Source organism: Neophocaena asiaeorientalis, unplaced genomic scaffold, assembly GCF_003031525.2.
Source record: "Neophocaena asiaeorientalis asiaeorientalis breed wild unplaced genomic scaffold, Neophocaena_asiaeorientalis_V1.1 scaffold69, whole genome shotgun sequence".
Taxonomy (NCBI): Eukaryota; Metazoa; Chordata; class Mammalia; order Artiodactyla; family Phocoenidae; genus Neophocaena; species Neophocaena asiaeorientalis.
In genome coordinates, this window is record NW_020174373.1 from 5,762,584 (window position 1) to 5,788,036 (window position 25,453).

At 50.0% G+C, this 25,453-nt stretch overlaps 1 protein-coding gene across 1 annotated transcript; it reads right to left on the bottom strand.

Moving 5' to 3' along the window:
• Positions 1-463: 463 nt before the first annotated feature.
• On the bottom strand, positions 464-25,389 carry GPR143 (G protein-coupled receptor 143). The gene is made up of 9 exons (XM_024756306.1): positions 25,337-25,389; positions 22,713-22,851; positions 21,664-21,758; positions 15,343-15,435; positions 12,767-12,876; positions 11,095-11,203; positions 9,363-9,480; positions 7,941-8,184; positions 464-835 (listed from the first exon to the last, which is right to left on the bottom strand). The coding sequence occupies exons 1-9, from the start codon at positions 25,387-25,389 to the stop codon at positions 741-743; spliced, it is 1,056 nt and encodes a 351-aa protein (XP_024612074.1). The 3' UTR covers positions 464-740.
• Between the last annotated feature and the right edge of the window lie 64 nt (positions 25,390-25,453).

The following is a 25,453-nucleotide window of genomic DNA, read 5'->3' on the forward strand; positions in this document are numbered from 1 at the left end:
CGGGTGTGGACCAGGGCCTCTGGATTTCGAAATCGTGTGGGTCCTGGAACAGATCTCTCATGGATATCAAAGGACAACTCTCTATAATTATATATGTATACTTTATATATGTAATCTATATTTCAGCTGATGGAAAGATGGAAACGTAGGCAATGATCTGAGCATAAGTCAGGTCCCAAGGATTCCTTAGACCCAATCATTGCTCAACACAACGTGGGGACCGAGGGCTAAATTGCCGGTCCAAGCCTGTCCTCCGCTGCCCCCTAGTGGTGGATAAGGAGCTTGCCGTGCAGCTGCTCCTCGGTGCTCCGTCGGTCCTGCTGCCTCTTCTCGCGGCCTTTTGGCATCGTCACTATCTGACTCGAGAGCATTCGCTGGAGGTGCTGTTCAGACAGAATCCAAGGCAGGCTGGGAGCTCGGACACAGCTCGTTTATTAACTTTTCCAAGGACCTGGGTCTGGCATTTACATTACAGGCAGATCAGAAAAACGAATGTCAATGGAGAGTCCAGAGAGTGTCTGATCTGGAAAGACTCCCCCTGCCATCCCCAAGCGCAGGCTCACAGGTCATCCCTCCTACCACAAAGAGGATCTTGGGGAATACACTAACGTGGTGATGGGAGTGAGATTTGGGGGGATGCTACACCCTGCAGTGCGCTGACTGCAGGCGAGATCACAGTCCTAAGGGATGAGAAACGTGGAGTCTGAGGAAGACGGGATCTGGACCTCTATCTCGTCCTCTCACAGGTCTCCCTGGGCTTTTGGAACAGATTCAGTCTCCTTTCCGTTGCGTGACACACTTGCAATATGGATTTCAATTGTGCTGGAGTCAGAACCTGGAGAGGAAAGAAAGACTGTCACGTGACGGTGTCCGTGTCCGAGAACATCTTTCACAAGCTTCACAACCGTCTGTATTTAAAAAAGAAAAGTACATGATACTTTCACCTACATGTGGTTAAATCATTCCGAAGGACAAAAATCCTACAGAATCATCTGGGGCACCTGATGTATGACCTCCCTGAAGGGAGGTCCACCCTGTCTCCCTTCCTCCAAATCTCCCACTGGGCAGCTCACCACATCTCAGCCGAACCCTGTGGATGCTGCAGCCCAAACGGAAACAGACTGTTGACACGGGGGAGTTTCGGAGCCCTGGGACACGCTGTCTAAGGGGCCTGAGATCTCAGCCGCCCCAGGGGTCACTCGGGGGCAACAGGGCTCCGGGGTCGCCCGGCCACCTGCTCTCAATTCCACGAGGTGCCCCAAGGACTCCTCTTACTAAAACTTAAGAGGAGGGACGTAGGTAACCATCAGTAGAGTGAAAGCAAACGTCACTCCAGCCAAAAGAGTAATCCTGGAGGTCTAAGCACCCCAACAACACGCCTTCCTGTAGAAGGTGTGGGAGGTCTTTGCAACAGATGTCAGAATTGTTCTTTCTACGGATATCACTCCACAAATATCCAGGCTCGCCTGCTGGGTGCCAGGTTCTAGGGTGTGTGTGTCCGGAATACAGCGAAGGAAGACGCAGAGAAGGGTGGCCTTTTCAGCGGTGCATGGGGCAGGTGACTGCCCTTCAGGAACACCTCCAAATCCCAACTCCCTCCACCGAGAGGCCCCGCTGACGGCTGCAGCCTCCTCCCCTCATGTCCCTCTGCTCACTCACAACCTCAGGCACGTGCTTCTCTTACATCCAAGCTCAGTGCTGCCCCAGGGCCTTTGCACATCTCTTTTTCTGCCCGCAAAGCGCTCCAGATTTTCTCATGGCTCACTCCCACACTGCATTCAGGTCTCCACTCAAATGCTACCTCCTCAAGGAGGTATCCGGGACGCCTATCTAAAACCACTCTCCTGCCCCCTCTGGACGTGTTGTTCTTCGCAGCGCTTCTCCCTGCCTTGAATGTTGTACAGTTCTTTGAGACTTCCATTCACAAATGCTGATATAATTATTATATAATCATACGGAGAGTCTCGGTGGACAGCGCATTTGTGTCCCTTAGTCACCACAGTATCTGTAGTGCCTAAACAAGGCCCCGGCACGATAAACTAACGTTGAATGGCTAAATACCGTGGGGTCACCGCCTTGACATCCGTGGGACACGGCGCAGGCACCGCAGAGCACTCATGGAGACTAACGTATAAAAACCGGCAGGAAGAAGCCCGCAGTAAGAAGAGCCACGTGCAGAGTTTCAGAGGACACTTCAGGGGGAAAAGGAGAGGCCGTCAGCTCTCTGTGGGCTTGGAAATGCCTGGGGAAGCCGGAGCTACAGGAACAGGTGACGATATTACCCAAGAGGACGCAAGCGCGGGGTCTGCGGCGTGGCCGACACACCACCGTCCCCACCACCACCCAAACCCCACAGCGGCCTGCGGCCTCCCAGGGCGGCCCGGAGGCCAGTCGGGAGCACACAGGTCGGAGGGAGCCGCCCCAAGCGTGAAGAGCCCACCAAGGGGCGGGAAAGGAATTCAGACGACGGGGTAAGGGCCGGCGGCTCCGAGGAGAGGCCGCGCTGCCCTCGGGGAGGGTGGAAGCGGGGAACCTGCGCTTCTGGAGGGGTTCACTGGCGCTTCCCCGAAGGCTCGGTTCTCTCGGCGTCGCTCGCCGTTCATGAGCGCGTCCTGGGCTCGTGGGAACTTGTGTGCGATTTCTGTGGTCTTTTCAAAAAGCCTCTGGGTTGGAGGGTCACACGGGGGCTCGGGATCGAGATCTGGCCCGTTACCTGACGCTTTGGGACATATTCTGCCCCCTTTTTCAGAGTTCCTGCTTCCTTCCCCGTCCCCCGGGGCTCCACGGAGGAGACCCCTTTGTGTCACGACAAGGCCATGCTGGGGGTGAGGGACTAATTCCCTGTCGGTGCATGGGCACATCTGAGTGTGCGTGCAGGAAATGCAGCCGCCAGCGACCTCCCAGTGCCCAAGGGCCGAGCGCCTTCCCAGCAAATCCCGTCAGGGAGCCTTGCAAGCCCAGGCAGGTTCTCGAGAACTTCCTGGCTCCACGCAGGCCTAACATTTGGGAAGGCATGTTGGATGCCCCGGTGCCCTCAGCTGCTGCTCTTGGATCCCTTAAAACCTCGAGGCCGGGCTTCCCTGGTGGCGCAGTGGTTGAGAGTCCGCCTGCCGATGCAGGGGACACGGGTTCATGCCCCAGTCCGGGAAGATCCCACATGCCGCGGAGCGGCTGGGCCTGTGAGCCATGGCCGCTGAGCCTGCGCGTCCGGAGCCTGTGCTCCACAACGGGAGAGGCCACAACAGTGAGAGGCCCTACTAACGCAAAAAAAAAAAAAAAAAACCTCGAGGCCCTAGATCAGAAATCCCAACCAGGTGGTTACTTGCATGAGCTATAGAGAGCGTACAACCCCTGGGCCTGCGTCCCCTTCAAGGTGTTGAATTGGGTCCAGCCAGCCCGACAGAGTTGGAGGCCCTGGGGTGTGTTCCCTCCCACACTCCCCTGGCAAACACAACCCATGGCGCCACCTGGTGGTACGTGGAGGGGCAAGTGACGGCAGAGAGTCACAAAGAATGAGGTGTATGAGAGAACAGAGAAATGGGGACGGTGACGGGGAAGTGTGGGAGAGAACAGGAATTTGGGGAGGTGTGAAACTGTGATGGAGGATAAACAGATGTGGAGAGACGCAATGGTGGGTGAGAGAGTACTGTGGGAAACGGCAGAAACTTGGTGGGAGGTGGGGGAGATACGGAATTGCCAGGCAGAACTGAGAATTATGGGGAAGAGAGTACTGTGGGAGAGACTAGCCGTTGTGGAAGAGAGGCATTGTGGGAGAGAGAACTGTGGGAGATGACGCGCAATTGTCAGAGAGAAGGGATTATGCTGGAGAACAGAAATCTCTCGGAGAAAAAGCATTTGGGGAGCGGTGGAATGCAGTAGCAAAAGGAACTGTAGAAGACGAGATTTGTGAGAAACCATGAAGATTCCAGAATTGTGGCAGAAAATGGGAAACTGTGGGAGCAATAGGGGGCTGTGGGAGAAACACAGAACTGTGAGTAAAGCAAGGGGTTGTGGGAGAGGATGGAGAATTGTGGGAACAGCAAAGGATTGGGGAGAGAAAGGGCAATTGTGGGTGAGAGGGAATGGTGCAAGAACTAGGGTATTGTGAGAGAGACGGAATTGTGGTAAAGACACTTGGGGGGAGAGAAAAGACGTGCGAGAGAGAGACAGACAGACAGTTACGCCCCCTCACTTCCATCCACTGTGTTCTGCATAGGCCACAAGCTTCCTACCTGTGGACACACTACATGTGCTCTCTTCTAACGACAGCCTTTTTCGTCTCCCCACATGCCCCGCGTCTCGGCCCTACCCCACTGACGCAATCCTTTATACCCTGTGGTCCATCTTGTCCACAGCCACACCCCTGTCCCTGTGGCCACGCCCCTCTGCCACAGCAAGGGAAGGCCTGTTCTCCTCAACGCCCCTCCCCGCCAGGCCTCCGCCTAAGACGTGTCCCCTTTGTGGCCACGCCCCCAGCTCCACTGCCGTCCCGCCGTGCCCCCTGCCGGTGGGCAGGGCTCGGGGGAACCTGGTCCAGGGTGACGTTGAAGGCTAGGGGAGCAGATCTCCTGAGAAATACACACCCCAACCTTTGAAGGCAATGATAAGGTTAAAGTATCCATCAGATCCTGAACTTTTCCGTTGTGAGCACAAAGTGTCCCTGTTGAAGAAGGGCCGGAGATCTGACACTACGCTTTGTAAGGCTCATGGACAGAGGAAATAATATTTTAAGGGTGCTCACCAGATAAAAACCAACCAGGTTTCTGCTTATTTGTGAGAAGTACCCTTTTTTCTTGACTTTTAGTCCCAAGGGAAATTCTGATTCTTCATAAAGATGCGATTTTGACCGAAGCTGTCATAGAGAATTACGCACAGATCCCCTCAATGTTAGCTGTTGCCATGGTCACGAAGCTTGATCATCCAATCAACTCTCCCACATCCATTCACTAGGCTAGTCCTGCAAGCACATCTGAGTGCATCTCTCCACTTAAACACCTTAACTGGCCTCTCGCTGGCCACTAGATAAGATGCAAACTCCTTAGCAGAATCTGTAAAAAACCCTTCGTTATCTGTTCCCGACCTGCCTCTCCAGCTTCCCACACGTCCCACGCTGTGGCCACCCCTGAACAACGTACAGACGTTCTGCCCTAAGTCTCCACACAGGGCGCCCTCCGGGCTTCCTCCCCTCCCATTCCAGTCTGCGGTGCAAGACCCAGTCTGAACATCAGAAACCTCCTCCAGAAACCCTCACCCACGCGCCAACACCAACGGAGGCCCTGCCTTTTCCGTGTTCCTTTAACGCGTCAGACTTTTTAGAATAAAATACAGTATTGTCTTTCCTTAACTGACACTTGCAAGTTTCCTACATGATACTTCCCAGGGACACTCACAAGCCACACACACCGCCCCCGCCCCTCAGCTAAAATGCCGTTGACCAGATTGCAGAGGCTCGATGAATATTTGTTCAAACTCAGTTGACTTATGTCAAGTACTAGGAAGTGCCAGACACCACGTCAGACACTTCCTATCGGAGGCTCAGTGTAAGCCTGTTGGCCTCGAAGTGAATCCTGAAGTAGAGGCTTGAGGATATGATAAACCAGTCAAGCTTCATCTTAACCAATGCAAACAGGGAGAAGCCTAACTATTTAGCTTCGAGTTTGCATCTCTGGGCTTTTCTCCCACATGTAATAGTACTTGCTGTATTATGAGTAGCTCCCTCCCTTTACTAAAGAGACTAAAAGCAAAGTGGCTGGAAAGGAGGAGAAAGGAAACGGCCCAAGACCAAGCCAGCCGTATCTCATTTCCAAGATTACCACTGTAGACAGAAGGCTGCCGCTTCCTGAGGGTCCTGGCAGCGGCGTTATACAGCCTGTGGTATAAGAACAGGAGTCTCCTGCGTGGGGCTCATTCTGCCCTGGGCTTGTTTCCTGACACGTATCCACATCGTTTGCCCAGATCGCTCTGCCTTCATACTTTAAACGCAGATTGGAAATTTTCACGGACTCTTTCATTCTCTGTCTCGCCAACATTTGCTCCATGTCTCCGCTGAGGTTATGAATATGTAATGGGACTTATGTATGCTTACTAGAGTTAGCATTTATGGAATGCCCTCTGTGTCCCAGCACTATTTAAGCACATAGCACAAAGATCTATTTAATCTTATGAAAATCACTGTCGTTAGCACCCTGTTAGAGGTCAAGAAATACTGAGTGAGATTTGCTGGAAGGGCTAGTCCTTGGCTCACTTGGAGGAAGCTGAGGTGGACAGTCCTGCGCCCAGAAGCCACGAGCCCTCCCTGGAGGGTGTCATCATGGCTCCTGCGTCGCAAGTCCATTCCTTATACTTAGACCATATGTCACCTTGCTTCTAACAAGCTTGACAAATGTTGCTTTTATTCAAAGAAAGTGCTTACTCATTATAAAGTCTTACTAAAAAAAATGGTTAAGAAGATCTCAACTCTTTTTTTCCCCAGCTCTTTTGAGATATATTTGACACAGTACCCCAACTCTTATGTTACTAAGAATTCTTTAAATCTTATGTCTAAGAAGTCTTTACATCTTACAATTAATTACTCTTAGGCCTTTTAGAACTAATTTCCCATCAAAAATGTGTAATTTAACATAATTATTACAAACGACTGTTGGGCCCTTACCACGTGCAGTGGTCAAGCATGAGTGCAAGACGGTACATGGGCTGCAGGGTGATGCATTCTGGTTAAAGGCGTTTTCAACCAGCCCCAGTGTAATAAAGTGGGAAGAGGGAGGGGCTTCAGGGCCTCAGTGGGGACAGAAGGAGGGCATGGGGTGGCCTCCTCCCCAAGCAGCATTTGTGGGAATCAACCCCCTGACCCCCAGAGGAGGTGCTGCAAACATGTGTCCGCTTCTTGTAAAGAATTTCCAGTCTTGTTACTCAATGCTAACAGCAAAATGTCTGCTCAAGAAGAATCTTTCAAGGGAATAAAGGTCTGCATAGACCAGGGACGGTAAAATTAATCAGTTATCATAACCATGACAGTCCCTGAGACTTCGTTAGGAATAAGGGCCATAGGTCTAGTGATTCTTCTCTCTCATTACCCATCTTGATTAGAATATAAGTAAGCTTTTTGTAATAGTAAATTTATAATACAGAGCAAATGATAAATTATAAGGTTACAGTATGTTTAATGAAAAGTACATATAATAGGTTTATTTATACATATAATTTTATTATTATATTATTATATAATATATATACATATTTATATATATATTTATATATATAAATAGTATACATGAATATATAAATATAAAATGTATGTAATAGGTTTAGTAGATGACAATCTTTAGAGAGACATTATTGGGGCCTTGAACTTTCTTCCTCCTTGTCGGCTGGGTTAATAGACATAACCCCAAATCAGATTAAACAGGAGTTTAAAAACAGGACCCATCTGAGGACCACAGTGCTAGAGTCTTGAAATGAAAAGGGCAGATCAGAAGAGCCGGTACCGGACGACCAGCGTGTTCCCTTAAATGTCCCCGAATGCGGTGGACAGACCAAGCTGCATCTAAAAGCTGCAGAGGTCAGGTCGTACCATTCATTGTCTGACGGCAAACGTTCGCGACAGGTTGTACCATTCGTTGTCTTACGGCAAACGTTCGCGACGGGTTTGAAGTGGCAGTTTTGCTCCTATTCAAAAGGCCATCCAGCCCAAGGTGGAGCCACTTATAATTATTACAAGGCTACGGTGCTTAGTAACTAGAGGAGAGGTACCACGGTCATAGTAAAAGGAGAGGTGGGTGACGCCATGCAGGCCTAATGCAGTCACTTTCCACTCTCGCCTTGAAGCAGGCTCCAGACATCAGGACAGAAATGCTATGCACCAGCCACGTGGCCGTTTATAAAGCATTTCCAGGGGAGCCAGGGGCCCCGCCGTCCGCCTGCCTCGGCGGAGGGGCTCTTACCTTCAGACAGCAGGCTCACGGCCTCGTCGGAAGTGTGCCCGCCGGCCCGCACCTCTTTCCCGGCAGTGGGGCTCTCCCGGGGCTCACGGGAGCCCCTCAGGGACGGGGGACTCTGCTCGGCGGCCGAGGTGCTCATCGATTCCCACTGGATCTCTTTCCTGGGAGCCCGAAAAGCCGGGCGGCAGCCTGTCCAGCCGTAGAAGGCCAGGGACAACAGGAACCCTTGGGCTGGATTCAGTATCCCCTGGCAGGGAGGACAGAGAGACAGGGGTGAGTCAGGGTGGGACGGTGGGAATCAGAGCACTCCCAGGGTGACTCGGGGCCCGCTGGGCTGGCCTCACTGCGACCTGCCCCACTGGCCGGTGTGGGGCGAGACAGATTGGCTGGCGGTGCTGGGCCCTCAAAGGTGCCTGAAGACACAGGAGGTGGGGTGGGGAGAGGACCTGAGTCAGACCGCGGGGGGGAGGTGGGAGAGGGAAGGCCCTGCGCAGCCCAGCCGGGCTGTCTCACCTCTGGCCTGTGGCCGTGCTCCCTCGCAGGACTCGGGGCCCTGCCCCTCGCACCCCTGTTAGAACGTGACTGCACAAAGGCACCTGAGCCCGTCAGTCTAGGAAACTCTGCTTACACGTGGTCCCTGCACGTGACCACGGCACAGGCAGGGGTGGAGGCAGCCAATGTGGGTCTTACCCTCCTGCATCAGCTTTCCCCCGACTCTGAAGCAACATACATCTTAATTCTGTGTAGGGCACTGTGCATCTCTCCACTAACAGCTCGTGTATGGATTTTTGTATTTGGAAATGCAATATAATGAAAACACTGAGGGAAGCGACCCATGCTCTTTCCGCCTTATCATGATTTTGTGTATTTCTCACCAATATTTTTTCATGCATGTGTTACTAGGTAGTTGAAATCAGTATAATTTTTAGATCTTGCATTTTTCACTTAACACTAGATTTCACAATTGTCATTTTTTCACACGGTCATCTTCGACATCGGCATAACATTCCTCAAGATCAAAGACCATCATTAACTTAACCGTTCCCTTTTGTTTAAAACAATGTGGGTTATCTATAATGCTTTATAATTATGGACAATGTTATAAGCAATACCTACATCCCTATGGTTTTTTCAGCCTGAAACATTTCTTCAAGAGAAACTCCCTGATATTTTAAATCAGCCTGAAAGGTTTGATTCACTTGCCAAGTTGATTTACCAGAGTCATGTCCATTTAATAACGACCCCAACACTGAATGAAAACAGCTAGCTCGTGGACCCAGGCCAGATATAAGCATCCCAGGAACCTATGCAACTCCCTGCATATTTAAATAACATATAGATCATACTTCTGAGTGGTTTTATCCCTTCCGTTTTTTGTTTTTGTTTTTTCTTTAGGAAGAACATTTTAAATTAAGATAGACCTACCATCATGAACCACGTGGTCTCGGCTGCATTTCTGACCTGTTTCAAAGAGCCTCCATTGATATCTGGTTGCATTTCAAGATAGAATAAAAGGCTTTCATTGATGATATTCGACACCCAACTGTTAGAAAGAAAATGGCCCACAGGTGAAGAGAACAAGTGACATAATTTTTTTTTTTTTTTTTTTCTTTTGGTACGCGGGCCTCTCACTGCCGTGGCCTCTCCCGTTGCAGAGCACAGGCTCCGGACGCGCAGGCTCAGCGGCCATGGCTCACGGGCCCAGCTGCTCCCCGGCATGTGGGATCTTCCCGGACCGGGGCACGAACCCGCGTCCCCTGCATCGGCAGGCGGACTCTCAACCACTGCGCCACCAGGTAAGCCCCCATAATTCATTTTTAACGCTGGGGGTCAGGGACCATGCCTCCCGAGACCTAGAAGTCCTGGGGCGGGGGCAGTGCCTGCTTGGCAGCAAGGAGGATGCAGCACACCCAGAACCTGACGTAAGACGTGCCACCGCTCTCAGCCCAAAGCAGAGACCAACATATCCTTCCGATGGCCGCACTCAACACCACATCAGGCGGAAGGTTCTAGCACGTGTCAAATAACCCAGAGTTCATCCTTCCTCTGAAGAGTAAGCTAATGTTTTGATGGAGACCAAAACAAATCTTGACATTTTATGTTTGAATTTTTTGAGGTTATTGTCGGCAGGGAGGTGACGTTTCAAACCACAAGCTCAGTGCATTTTTAGAGGGAGCTAATTTACGTCTCTCGTAGGAGACTGTGCAAACAAACCTGCTCACATCACATCAATTATTAACACCACAAAGGCGTGCTCTGTCTGGCGAAGTGTTGCTTCACCACAGCAAAGTGTTTCCTGATTCTAGTCCATTTTGCATTGGTCACAGGTCTATGCCCAGCACACGCACTTGAAACGCTGGGGCAGGATACCTGTGGTGGGGGGTGCGGGGAATGGGGGTGGGTGGACAGTTGAGGACAGGAAGATTGCTTCTCTACAGGAAGATTGCTTTATTATTTTTTTATTTTTTTTTGGCCGTGCCACGCAGCTTGTGGGATCTTAGTTCCCCAACCAGGGATGGAACCCATGTCCCCTGCAGTGGAAGCGTGGAGTGCTAACCACTGGACCACCAGGGCAGTCCCACTCTCTACCCTTCTTGCCTGAGCGGTGAGTCATAACAGTAAAGATGGGCCCTTGCCCTTGTATCTTGTCAGATACAGGAATCCTGGTGTCAAGACTGATGCAAGGACTTCCCTGGTGGTCCAGTGGTTAGGACTCCACGCTTCCACTACAGGACATGTGGGTTCGATCCCTGGTCGGGGGACTAAGATCCCACATGCTGCGCGGCAAAAAAAAAAAAAGCCTGCTGCCAATGGGTGGATTTAGAAGGCACTTGATTTAAATGTTAACCCCAGCGATGGGGCAAAACTCCGGAGGCATGTGGGTGGGATGCATCAAAACTAAACTCGGGACTTTTCGTTCTTAGGGCTCTTTATGTAGTTTGAGTAGATGTGAATAGCTTTCCAGAAGTTCACGGATGGTAGACTTGCCTTCCTGTCTCGCAAGCATTTCCTCCAAAGGCACCTAGCACAAGTTTCAAAAATTTCCTCTCCAAAGACTCTTCCCTTTAGAACTTTCAGGTCACACTTGGAAAAGCAAATGACAGGCGGTTTGCATTTCCCTTCCCAGGCAGAGTTTTAAAAAAAGAAGAAAGGTTACCAAATAATGAAAACCAGCATTATTTTGAAAAATCGGGTCTTGATCACGTCTCCCATCCGCCTCTCGTTCTCCGTGTAAACTCCTTGACTTCCTTTTAGTAAAGAGGCCACTGTAAAGAGCAGAGGGGAACAGAACGTCATTTCGTTATTTACGTTTCCCGCGTGCAAAGGAAGGGCCGTAAAGCAGGTGGGAGCTCCGAAGCACAGCCAGGAGAACGTGACGCCCAGCAAGACCCGGCCGTGCTTTCCTCACCACCTCCACGTGGGACTTCTCGGAGACTCACGGGGATATAGAGTTTTTAAACGTTTACTATGAAATCACTTTAGATTTACACAAGATTTGCAAAGACAGTACCGAGAGTTCCCGTATACCTACACCCAGCTGTCCCCAGAGTTAACATCTTACACAACCATAGTCACATCGGTCACCGTGAAGAAATCAACACTGGTGCAGTGCTATAACTGAGCTCTGCATTTTATCTGGGTTTTACTAGTTCGGGGACTATATTTGTTTACGGTTTATATTTTTTACTATAAAAATAATGCATGCTCACTATTTTAAAATGTTGAAGGATTTGACATTTATCCTTGTAGACAAGTTGGAAAATATAAAAAAGTTTAGAAAAGAATTGATAACCCATAGTTCACCCAGAGACAACCATCATTAGCATCTTAGTGTATTTCCTTCCAGTCTTTTTTCTATAAGTCATTTTCACTTGTTTGATGTAATCAAATCACTATTTTTTTAATGCCACCATTTTGTTAAAAAAAAAAGCTATATTTAATAGACTAGTTTTTTGGGGGGAGGGGTTTTTTGTTTTTAATTTTTATTGGCGTGTAGTTGATTTACAATGTTGTGTTAGTTTCAGGTGTACAGCACACCAGTTTTAAATGCAGATATGCAAAGAGAGATCCAAAGAGCTGCAGTGATTTTTCTCTCCCTAGTGGTAGAGCACTTCACTTAGGTTAAAGTTCTACAACCCACAGCTGATCAAGTGACCTTTCTGTTAAGGTGTGTTTCTTTCTTCTCATTCTGCCCGTGAGGGACCCACAGGGCGGCATGAGGGGCCTGGAGACTTGCCTCGGGGCACGTTTCCTTGAGGATGGGATGGGGGCTGGAATGCAGGTCCCCTGCCTCGGCCCGGAGGTCTGTCCAGTGCATTCTGCTGACTCACAAGATCTCTCTCACCCAGTTCTTCCTGATGCATTTGACTCACTTCCTGTGCTCTCCTTCCTGTTTACTGCCCAAGTGGGAGAAGACACAGGCCCAGACATCACGGGGAGGGCCCAGGCTCCCAGGACGGCTCAGTGCACATCTATCCCTTCCCCTCGGCTGCCCTTTCGTTTCCTGATCCCGTCTCCCCTCCGCAGTTTTCCAAGGCCACTCGGGTCCTCTGGGGCACGCCAATGGCAGACTCACGATGAGCCCAGACAGAAGTGAAACGTCCCCTGGTCCCGGCTTTGAGCTAGCAGACGTTGGCCAAGGACCCGTACAGCCCATAATTGAGTAGGCTCACTCCCGCTCGTTTATTAAACCCCCTCACTTTTCCCAGCTGTATTGTGCTCCTGTCTGGAGGATGACAAATGAGGTCCACGGTCCTAGATAACGATCAGAGCCCGTGGCCTGGGGCCGTAGCCGCGGCCTCACCCCCAGAGCACTTCCCTGGGTTTACCTGCAGTCACTGTCTTTCGGAACAGGATGGGGTTGGCCACAAGGACGAGCAGCATTGGCAAGTATGTGGTGACGTAGTGGGGGATGGCGTGCTCCAGACCCCTCTCACACCTGAGGGAGGAAAGCCGGGTCATTCTCCAAAAAAACCGGGGCTTTGCCTGAGATACGCCGACTTATCTGCAAGTCGAGATAAGAGGACCAGATCGAAGGAAACACACAGATCGACTTCTGACTCTGCCCGAAGGAAACCTGACTCATATCTCACGTCTGCGGACAAGCAGTAAATCACAGAAGAAGGAGGATCAATCATGGTTCTGTGTGTCTCGTAAATCAGGGAGCTTTTAAAGTTCCCTACTGGGAAAAGGTGAAGAGGGGAAAAGGGGTGGTGGATCCCCCCCCAACTCCCCCACTGGGTCTCTCAAACAAGTGGGTCTCCCCCTACTTGTCTTTCAAACAAGACAAAGGCGTTCTACGAACCTGCTGGGTTTTCAGCACTTGACTACATACGTGCTAAGCCTGGCTGACATCACACGTAGGATCCAAGCTCTGTCCTCGACCAACTCAAAATACCCAAGGCTCACACTGCACAGGATATCTGTTGTCACGGTGACAGGTAATCACTTCAGGGGTTCTTTTCGGGGAGGTGGACCCGGATTTCTACTGATGGGTCTTGAGAATCATCCATCACCACAGGACACGGTGGGGTGCCACACACAGGTATGCTACCAAGGCCGGGGCTATCAGTTAACAAGTACATAGTATAGAGGAAAATGGCAAGGAGGAAGAGAGAATCCAGAGCAGAGGGGATGTTGCCCAGGCCCGACCCCAGACGGGGTGGAAAAGCAGAGGAGGGAACAGCTCCTGTGGCCGCGGAAGGTGGAGTGATAAAATTGCTACTGCTGTCATTTTCATATGTCCGAAGTGCTCACACCAGAAGGGAAAGTGGCTGAAAGTGCATGGAAACAGGGAAGAAAAATGCAGTGCCCATCTTTGTTGCCTTAAGGATGCCAGTACCACCTGAGGATGGTGCCTTCTTTTTGTTTTTTTGTTTGCGTGTTTTGTTTTTTACCCTGAAAGCCGTATTTTATTGGAGTGTGGTTGACTTACAATGTTGTGTTGCTACCTTCTTTTATTTTATTATTATTATTCTTTTTTGCTACCTCCTTTTTAAGAGAAGCTTTCCTCTTCAGCTGTGAAAGCTAAACTGTGGTCTGGAAGGGCTTGAGGGGAGAAAGGGAAACAAGAGGGGGAAGAGATGAGATTCGGGTGCCTGTACTGAACGTAAGGAACAAACGAGAGAGGGTGGGAGCCTGCAGAGCGCCAAGGGCTCTGGGTCGTTGTGGGCTCTGAGGATGGATATGAGGAAGGATGGAGATGCTTCAGGGGGGCGGCCTCGTGGAGACCGCGGGGCACCTTGGCGTTCCTGAGTGTCCTTGCAGCAATGGCTCCCTCGCACTCAGACGCAACGTCCCCAGGATCTCACAGGTGGAGGCCAGAGATAAAAACTCCCTTTCCAATTAAGCGCATCCCTCTGTAACAGCTGCTAACTCTGTATTTGTCCTTTTAGGGTTCCCGGAGAGAGTGGGCTGTTTGGAGGGATCTACACAGAGGCCACAAAGCAACACCAACGTGGAGACATCTGAGTGAGTGGCTACAAGAAATCGAAAAAGAAGGGGCAGAAACGGTCTACACCACAGGTCAGCAAACTTTTTCTGTAAAGGAGCAGATAGTCAATATTTTAGCCTCCAGAACCCTCATAGCCTCTGTCAAACTACTCAGCTCTAATGTGTAACTGGCCATAGACCATACATACACAAATGGGCACGGCTGTGTGCGAATAAAGCTTTATTTACAAGAGCAGGGCAGAGGGCCGGATCTGTCCTGAGGGCTGCGCTGTGCTGATCCCGGGTGTACACTGCCCTGAAATCACAGACAAAGAGACTATGTCCAACCTCTGTTTTTCAGTTTTCCATTGAAAATTAGAGTACATATCCTTGGAGGGACCTTGAGGCTTTACAAATGGTTGCACTGATGGGGTTTTAAACTTGAAGAAATGCCTGAGACAGTTTCAGAGGCCACATCGCCCAGTGTCTGTGTTCAGAACAGCGCAGGATGGAGAGAGGTGAGAAAGTGCAGACAGCAGAGGCTTAAAATAAGCTCGTCAAGAGCGAGCGACCCTTTGTGTCTTCCAGCCATCTCCAACTCACTCTTGGGACGTTCAACTCACCTGCTCGCCCAGAGGAGGCTGGTTTGAAGAATGAAAAATAAACAGTGGGCAGGGGAAGGCTGCGTCCGTCTGGAGGGGGACAGGCCTGGAGGCTGGCACACAGGCTGGTACGGGGGAGCCGTGCCCCCAGCTCTGCATCCACACGGCGCACAACACCGACCCACACGCACGGGACAGGCAGAGGCAGGGACGCTAACTCAAGGTGCCGGCCACTGTGCTCTCAGCTGCACAGATCCAGGACGATGGCCTGCCCGCCCGCTCGGGGTCAGTGCCCGGGCACCTCCTGCAAGAGAGGCGGGGGGGGGCGTCCAGGCGTCGGGGGAGTGGGCTCGCTGGGAGCCCCGGCTTACCTGGCCACGGAAGGGTAGTACAGCATGAATGCTCCCTCTACGCAGAGCAGTGCGGCCAGGCCCCAGGCCATCATGTGGTAGAGCAGGATGGTACTGGGGGAAGAAGGGGCAGAGGGGCGGCCACGCCTGAGGTCCAGCACTGAACAAGCCCCGAGCTCCGCGAGCGGCAGGAAGATGCACACAGAGCAAACCCTTGCCAAACAAACAGCTGCCTGATTTTGCCTGTGAGGTTTTTATGTTTCCTCTGATTGAGATGAAATTCATAAAACATCAAACTCACCATTTTAAAATGAGCAACTCAGCGGCATTTAGGACATCTACAGTGCCGTGCAAGCACCCCCTCTATCCAGTTCCAAAACATGTTCATCCCCCAGAAGGAAACCCGGACCCATTCAGTGGTCTTTCCCCATCGTGCTTGTGCCCCCGGCCCTGGTAACCACTCATCTACCACCCGTCTCTATGGATTTGCCTATTCCCGACATTTCATCCAAGGGGAGTCACACACGACGTGGCCTTTTGTGTCTGGCTTCTTTCCCTCAACCTAAGCCTTTCAAGATTGAGAGGAGGGGACTTCCCTGGTGGCACAGTGGTTAAAACTGCACGCTCCCACTGCAGAGGGCCCGGGGTCTATCCCTGGTTGGGGAACTAGATCCCACATGCATGCTGCAACTAAGAGTTTGCATACCACAACTAAGGAGCCTGCATGCCTCAACTAAGGAGCCCGCCTGCTGCAACTAAGGAGCGCGCATGCCGCGACTCAGGAGCAGGTGACCGCAACTAAGGAGCCTGCCTGCCACAACTAAGACCGGGCACAACTAACTAAATAAATAAATAAAAGATTGAGAGGAGTGAGGCACGGGTACCTCATAATTCCTCCTAAGTGCCTGGCTCCCCCAGTAGGCAAGCAACTCCTGGCCTCTGTCCTTCCTGAAGTCACCTCCGTACCTAATATGCAAGCATCTTAATGCTCAGTCCAAACCAAGAAGAAGGTCTCTAAGAAATGGGTAGTTATTCGACGTTCCAGGACAGCGGGGAGGTTTCCTATCTTGTCCCCCTACCCCCCATTCCCTGCATAGTTCAAATTCTCTCATCGTTACCATCTCCCTCCTTCACCTCTGTACTCCCACACACCCGACCCTGTCCCCCTGAGAGATTCGAGGCAGCCAGCCTTGCAGGTGGGGTCAGAACGATGGACCACCTGAGCCCGTGCAGAGCTACCTCGCTCTTCCAAGACAGCCTTTGTTTGCCTCTTCTGTGCAATGGGACGTGGCCCGGGGCTGCTCCCTCAGAGGTGCCCACTGTTACTCAAAACTCTGCCAGATGGGACTTCCCTGATGGCACACTGGTTAAGAATCCACCTGCCAATGCAGGGGACACGGGTTCGAGCCCTGGTCCGGGAAGATCCCACATGCCGCGGAGCAACTCAGCCTGTGTGCCACAACTACTGAGGCCGTGCGCCACAACTACTGAGGCCGCGTGCCACAACTACTGAAGCCTGCACGCCTAGAGCCCGAGCTCCGCCACAAGTGAAGCCACCTTAACGAGAAGCCCGAAGAGTAGCCCCTGCTCGCTGCAACTAGAGAAAGTCCGCGCACAGCAACAAAGACCCAACGCAGCCAAAAATAAATGAATAAAATAAATTTAAAAAAAAAAACCCTCTGCCAGACGCCTGGCAGAGGGTGCAGCCCCTGGCCCATCAGGACTTTAACCCTGCGGACCCGCCGTGGGGACAAAGGGCGTGGTCAGGGATGCGGTGAAGGACGCCCTTCTGCAAGGAGACAGGAGGGAAGAGAGGTGGCCCAGAGGGCATGCTTCAGGGAAGAAAAACTGCACAGCCGGCCCACTGGGCGGCCACGCGGACGCGGATGCACCTTCGCCTCCCCTGGCCCTGCTGGTTCTGGAGCAGCCCTTCCCTGCCCGTCCGGCTTTGGGAGCGCACGGGGGTCTGTCCTGCCCACAAGTCACAGGCTTTGCCGGACACTCAGGAAACTAAGGAGCAGCTTTGCGCAGGGGCTGGTCTGTGGCAGGGTGGCATCTGCGTTCCAGACGCCAAGCCTGGGCTGCAGGGAGCCGCTGGGGTCATCTCCTGGGTGGGAGGGCGAGGCCAGCTCGCGCTCCCCAAAGCCCGGCCCTCAGCCCCAAACGCCCACGAGGGGGGGAAGTCAGAGCCGGCCGCGGGACCCAGGCCGCGGCCACGTCAATAACCAATACAGCCAGAAAGCCACACCCATGTGGCCGTGGCGGATCGATCCGGAGCAACCCCGGCTGAAGACCCTCATCCCTTTTTCTGACGGCAAGCCAGTTTTCACGTGCAGACACGCGAAGACCACCACCCCCCCACCCCCAGACCCTCTCTGCTCGCACACTCCCCTTTTCTTAGGGCAAGCAGAGCTTCTCCCGGGTTCTCAGGTGCCGGCCGGCATGGCTAAAACGTGCGTCTCCCGCACCTGGAGCCCAAGAGGCAGTTTACATGTTAACTTTCAATCTGCTTCAATGACATTGCTTAGGGAAAATTCTCCCGCGCCAAAGGAAACAGCTAAATGCTGGAAGGATCTAGAAGGGAATGTGGAGTTTAATCGAGCCATACCAGAGGAGTCTGGGCCCCTGCCTGGGAATTCCTCGGGACCCCTCTCCACCAGCTGCAGGTTCTTCATTGCCATCTACAGCATCCACTCCGCCCTCGGCTCTGCAAACAAGCTGGCGATTCAGAGAGGGGCTCCAGAGGCTCTGGACCCACACACTCAGCTCTGGCTCTAAATCACCCAGGGCTGGCCCCTCGGAGACCTCACCCTGGGAAGCGTGACTTGTGCTAGGGACGAGGTCGGGGCTGGGTCTCCGTGGCTAGAGAGCACCCGTCTTATTTCTCTGCTGTGTGCCCGCTCCTTTTTGATGGGAGAGCCCACCTCACCGCCGACGGTCTTCCTAGCCCTGGAACCCTGCCCTTGGGAGGCATCTGGGTGTTTGGCATCCCTGGAGGGCGGCCTCCTGTTCGATGCACGGGTCCTCAGGAGCCTGGCGTCCTCTAGTCCCTGCACATCCGCAGACTTCTGCCTATCCTAACGCCAAGCTCCAGGATGACTTCCAAACACCCGCCGGGGTGTGAGGAGGGCTTCCTGATCGCCTGTCCTGGCTTCTGAGGGCTCTGTCTGTTCTCCGGGTCCACAGAGCTGTCACTCAGCCCTGTCCAACTCCAGTCCCTCACGGGTGGAGGTGCATTTCCTATGACAGCAGGAGACATACTCTTCTAGCTTCTGTTCGGTGCTCCAAGGTTCCTCTTATCTCCACAACTGAGTGGTGGTCTATGAGACCTCTAATTGTGTCATAGCCCCGATCCCTCCCAAACTGAGTGAGGGAACCATCCCACTTGAACTCAGCTTCTGGGACAAGGTCTCCTCATGCTGCTTGCTGCTTACCCAAAGTCATTCTCCCTTTTTTCCTTAGCAACAGAACCTGGATGCCAGGCAGAGCAGCAGCACGCTTGGATAATCAACTGTATTTCCCACCTCCTCTTACAGCTGAGTGTGGACAGAAAACTAAGTTCTGGCCAGTAACATGAAAATGTTATTGTTGTGTAAAACTCCCATGGACAGCAGGCCTGCTTAAAACAGGTCCCTGCTTAAAGGGATCTGGCTCAGGGGACAACAGGCCCCTTTTGCATTGCCCCGTACCTCCTTCCTGTTTTCTGGAATGCTGATGTGATGACTGGAGCTCCAGCAGCTATACTGGGCCATGATAGCTTGAGGACGGAAGTCACATAATAGAATGGTGGAGCAGAAAGAGAGAAGGAGCTTGAGTCCCTGATTTCCAGCATAAGAGCCCTAGATTGCCTACCTCTGGCCTCTTTTAGCGTGAAAGAGAAATTCCTATCTTAAGTCACTATTGTTTTATGTATTTTATGTAGCCAAAACTAATTCTCACTGAGATACCTGGTTGGCAACCTTTAACCTTAACTGTCTTCCCTACAGAATTTTCATAACCAAGTATACCTCAGTTTTGTACAGATGTGTAAGAGCTTGGGAACTAAGGCAAAAAGGTAGAAGAAAGAAACGCAGAAATGAAGAGAGTACTAAATTTCAGGCCAGAGAGACAAAGTGAATGATGATGTGATATACGTAAGGAATACCAAGGATTTTAGAGTGGTAATTCACTAAGATTGCCCAGTGTAGTCTATAGCTTAATATGGTCTTTATTTGGTTACTCACGTCGGTTTTAAAAGTGAATTTATTGAACCAGTGCTGGGGCAACTGGATATCCACCTACAAAAGAATAAAGGCGGACCTATCCTCACCTCCACACATAAATTAATTCAAAGATCTAAATAAAATTGTTCAAACTATAAAACTCTTAGAAGGAAACAAAGGTATAAATCCTTGTGACCTCGGGTTAGGCGATGGTTTCTTAGATGACAGCAAAAGCACGAGAAATAAGAGAAAAAAACACAAAAACTGGATTTCATCAAAATTAAAGACTTTTATGCTTCAAAAGGTACCACCAAGTAAGTGACAAGACAACCTGCTGAATGAGAGGAGATATTTGTAAATCATATATCTAATGAGGTACTGGTATCCAGAATATGTAAAGAACTCCTATAACTCAATAATAAAAAAGACAAACAGCCCAGTTAAAAACTGGGAAAAGGAAGCGAAGAGATATTTCTCCAAAGAAAGTACACGAATGGCCAATGAGCACATGAGAAGATGCTAAGCATCATTAGTTATCAGGGAAATCAAAACCACAATGAGATGCCACTTCACACACAGTAGGATGGCTAAAATCTCAAAAGACCAAACACACAGAAAACGAGTGTTGTTATCAAGGATGCGGAGAAACTGGAACCATTACACATTGCTGGTACAAAGGTAAAATGGTACAGAGTCTTTGGAAAGCAGTTCAGCAGTGCCTTACAAGGTTATACAGAGTTACTGTATGACCCAGGAATTCCACTCCAAGGTGTATACCCATAAGTATATGGCGAAAACATATGTCCACACAAACACCTGCATACAAATATTCATTGCAGCATTATTCGTAACAGTCAAAACAATGGAAACAACCTAAAAGTCCAGTGACTGATAAACGGGTAAAAGGCAGATAGCGAAACAATGGAATATATTCAGCAACGCACAGGAATGAAGAACCGATGCGTGCCACAATATGGATAAATCTCGAAAATAACAGGCCAAGTTTAACCAGCCAGATACAAAACGCCACATATTGTGTGATTCCATTTACAGAAACTGTCCAGAACAGGCAAATCCAGAGACAGACTGTAGATGTGAAGTTACCAGGAGCTGCGGGAGAGGGAAGAATGGGAAATGACTAGTAACCAGTCCAGAGATTTGGGGGATGAATAACACGTCATAAAGCCAAATAATGGTTATGGTTACACAATTCTGTGAATATGCTCACAAACAATGGATTTTATACATTTAAACAGATGAACTTTATAAAGCTATTTAAAAAGTAAAAGGCAAACAAGGGCTCCATGCAAAGGGGGCCTAATGGAAGTGCACCACGAACTTGGTCAGGGACCCATCCTTCCTGGGCCTGGAGCCAGGAGACCAGGACACCCGCCGTGCCTTCCTGCTTCTCTTTGGCACGTAGGTTCTCTGTGTTTCTGTTTCCTCCATAACATGCACATCCCAGCTCCAACCCCAGCTCCCAGTTACTGAGCGCCTGCTACGTGCCAGGCTCCATCCATAACCATCCACGGGTACTGTCACATTTACTGTTTCCAGGAACCTCCTGAGGTGGGTACTGTTTTACAGCTGAGAAAACGGAAGTCCAGAGAGGTTCAGCCACTTGCCAACAGTCACACAGCTAGTGAGTGATGGGGCAGGAATTTGAACCCACCAGGACCAAGGCACTAACCCTTCCTCGGCGCCTCTCAGGCAGCCCCTGGCAGCTCCAGAACCCTTGGGCTCCCTATTTAGCATCCTGTATCAATACATACATCTAAGAACTTTTCTCCTAAACCTTTAGACACCATCAGAATTTTTTGTTTTCATGCCAATTCTTTTTTTTTTTTTTTTTGTCTTTGTCGTGTTCCAAATAAATATTTAATTTATTGAAATACTGTTTTCAGGGTTTTAAAATCCTGTTTTTTTCTTGGTAGGGGGCACCCGGAGAAATCCTCAATATTTCGATTGTGCCTTCAGCCTTTTATAAAAATGATCTGCACAGATGTTTCTCGGTGGAGGGGTCAGCTGAAAGGTTCTGATCAGCTGTGTCTGCCGTACAGAGATGCAGCGCTCAGCGGTGTCTCCAACCTTCCCTCAGGCAACAAACTAGGGCAGAAGCCAGCCGGCTTGCTCTGAATACCTCAGTCCCGCCGATCTCCGGATCACCAGGTAGGCATCGACCGCATAGCAAAACAGCCACCAGAAGCAGGCGCTGTACAGCAGCTGGATCCACATCTGTAATCGGGAAGAGCAGGCATCAAAGCTCCTGGACATGGGTTCCAGACCGCCCCGTCCGTGAAATGAGCTGGCAGACGCCCACTTCCTCTGACGTCACGGGGCAGCACATGAAAGCCCTCCGGAGAGGCTTGGAAACCCCAGGCTGGGATGTGGCCTGGGACGGGCGTGTGCCTTGGTGCCCTGTCTGCTCAGCTGCACCGGGTCCAGCGAGCCCTGCCTTGTGCTACCCTTGTGGTCAGGGAGATAGAGGGCTCAGGTGTGCGGCTTGGCCTGGCATGAAGGTCTTTGAACCAGAAGCCCTTTTGCTGAGGACCAAGGAGGATGGTCAGGAAGGAGGATTCCCAGTAGAAGGAAGGCGGTGGCGGGGGGACTCCGTACGTTAGAAGCAGCACGAGATCTATATACTAAGACGGAGGCTCCATCGGGATGCAGCTGGGAAGCAACAGAGGGGAGGAAGGGAGAGATGCTGACAGTTGTGGCACAGATGGCGGGTCAACAGGGTATCAGTGTCCTTTGAGGTCATTCACTGGAGTGTTAACTTGGCGGACAGAGCAATATGGATGAACAAATTGCTATTTTTAAATATATATTTTGTTAAGTAAATACATCCGTTAAATCAATAACTTTTTTTTTTTCTTTTTTTGCCCAGCTGGTTTTGATTGTGGATGGATCTAAGGTAAGGATTGAATGTGTGTTTAAGGGTGGGGATGGCAAACATACTAGCACAGTGGTTCTAAAACTGGAGTGTGGGTCAGAGGCCCCTGGAGGGTTTGTTAAATCACAGACGGCCCGCACCCCAGGGTCCCTGGTCAGTGGGGTGAGGGCTCTGAGCGTGTGCATTTCTAAAAGCTACAGTGGGCTGGTGGGAGGGATGCGACCACACTTTGAGGACACAGCGTAACGGAGTGGGCAAAGGGGAGGGAAGGGGGAGACCAGGGGAGGTACACTTACTGCACTCCCCATGCAGAAGGCGGTGGGCCACACGTTGGTCCCGTTCACAGCTGAGATGTCGTTCACGAAACTCGGGAACCCTAACCACACCGTAGACCGGACTGTGATACCTAAGGGAGAATCAGGTGATGCTTTGTATCTGCTCCTAATGCAAATCTAAAGGTGACTTGTGGACGCTGTAAAAATGATGGATGGACGGATGGATGGATGGATGGATAGATGGGCAGATAGACAGATAGATAGGAAGGGAAAGAGAAAGATGTGAGGGAGACAGGGAGGAAAGAAACACACGCTGGTGTGTGCAGAGAGACAGAGAAAAAAATAAGACTCAGAAAATAATTATTATGGTAGTGGAGCAGTCCCAGGCACTTTGATTTCAACTTCAGCCACCATTAGCCACAGTGCTGTCCCTAATGTTGTCTGTTTGTTTATTTGGCACCCAGAAGTGATTATGTGAATAACAATTTATATTTCTTGGCTATATTTTTAATGTCCAAGTTAACTAGTCCTCACATAAAAAAGAATGATTGAGAAAGCACATTCTGAAGTTTAAAAAGATAGTTCTTTCATTCTTTAAAAAATATACATTTAAGATTTTCACAAATTAGCTCTTGATAATCTACTTCTGCCATTTATTATTTGTGCATTTTCCTTGCTATTTGACCCAAATATCTAATTCTCCTCAACACAGTATACACACGTAAGGCATATATTAGGGTTCTCTGTTAAGTAATTCGATAGATAGCCTTCGTTTAAGCATTCACTAGGTAACACCCGGCTCAAGGGGAGCTGTGAGCAGTACAGAGTTACCCACTAGTGTTGTGTCTGTATTTCACATACAGAAATATACACTGTGTCACGTGCTACCAAATATACACTGTGTCCTATACCACTAAAAGGGTAAGGATGAACACTGAAAGCCTAAGATACAGCTTCTCATTCTTAAGCACAGATAACAAAAATAACGCTTTGCGGCCACACGGTGCTTTGTCGTTTTCAGTCCAGAGCTCTGCTTTGAGCTCGATAAACACTTCTGGTTTTTTTTTTTTTTGTATCTATATGAGGTGATGGATTTACTAAACTTGTTGTGGTAATCATTTCATGATAAATGTAAGTTATTATGCTGTATACCTTAAAGTTATACAGTGCTGTATGTCAATTATGTCTCAGTAAAACTGGGGAGGGAGTTCCCTGGTGGTCTAGTGGTTAGGATTCTGTGCTTTCACTGCCGTGGCCCGGGTTCAATCCCAGGTCAGGGAACTGAGATCCCGCAAGCTGCACGGTGTGGCCAAAAAAAAAAACAAAAAAACCCAGATATTTTAAAAAAAACTGGGGGATAAAAACCACCCTGTGAGATAGGCATCTGTATTTCTTTTTCTTTTTTTTTTTTTTTACGGGAGCACAGGCTCCGGACGCGCAGGCTGAGAGGCCATGGCTCACAGGCCCAGCCGCTCCGCGGCACGTGGGATCTTCCCGGACCGGGGCACAAACCTGTGTCCCCTGCATCGGCAGGCAGACTCCCAACCACTGCACCACCAGGGAAGCCCTGTATTTCTTATTTTTCAGCGAGGAGGTCTGGTCACCAAGCCTTCCCCTGACTCCTGCTTCTGCCCATTTGCCCGCAATGTCATGCACCTTCCTTCTAAAGGCCAAAGGATATACAAATATTATTTTGCTGACCCTCAAAAGATGTTTGCGTGCAGCTCTATTTGCAGATATTCAAGTTACAGAAACTAGATTATTATTAAGATGCTTTTCCAAGATGCTTTAGCAGAATCAGGAAGAAAACCAATTTTTTATTTTATTGTCCTGCACCAAATTGATTTTATCGCTATAGCTTCCTGTCTTACTCCTCGAGTCTAAGCAAGTGACTAGAGGTTCCATAGCATTTATCTGAAGCCAAGATTCTTGAGTGTCTCCAATCACACAACCAGGAACAGGAGAACCAGGCCCTGGGACACACAGCCACCTGTGCTCAGAGAAGCACTCAAGGTGCCCCAGAAGCTGCTGCCACCCCCTCACGGCACAGCGGTGGAAGGCACTTCAAATACCACCAGCAGCCTTTCCTTCAAGAGCAAACATGACTGAAAAACACAATTCCAAAATGCCAGCACCTGTCAGCCAATTACAAAACATGGACAGTATTTGGATCCTGATTTGAAAAAACCAATTGTAAAATAGCATTTATGAGACACCTGAACATACACCAGTGATATTAAGGAACTGGTTTTCATTATTTTGGGGTGATAATGATATCTGTGTGATATATATGTTTTTTAAAAATTCTTATCTTCTACAGCTATATATTGAGATTTGTGTGGGTGAAATGATATAAATTCTGGAATCTGCTTCAAATTATTCCAGTGGAGAGTGGGATACGGGGATGGGGTATAGATGAAGCTAGGTGATGGGTACAGGGAGTTTGTTATACAATCTCTCTACATTTGCATATGTTAAAAATTTTCCAAAATAAAAAAGTTAAAATGCTTGGCAATATCTAGCATAGAGGTTTGTAAAATGTGCCATGCTAGAGTTGAAAGCAGGGGTCAGCAAAGTCTCTGTAAAGGGCCAGAGAGAAGATATCTTAGGCTCTATGGGCCACAGTTTCTCTGTTCAGCACTCACTTCTGCCCTTTTAGGGCCAAGATGCCCCCAAACAAGGCACAAGTGCAGGGCATGGCTGTATCCCCATAAGACTCCACTTACGGACAATGCCATTTACATTTCATGGAATATTTACAT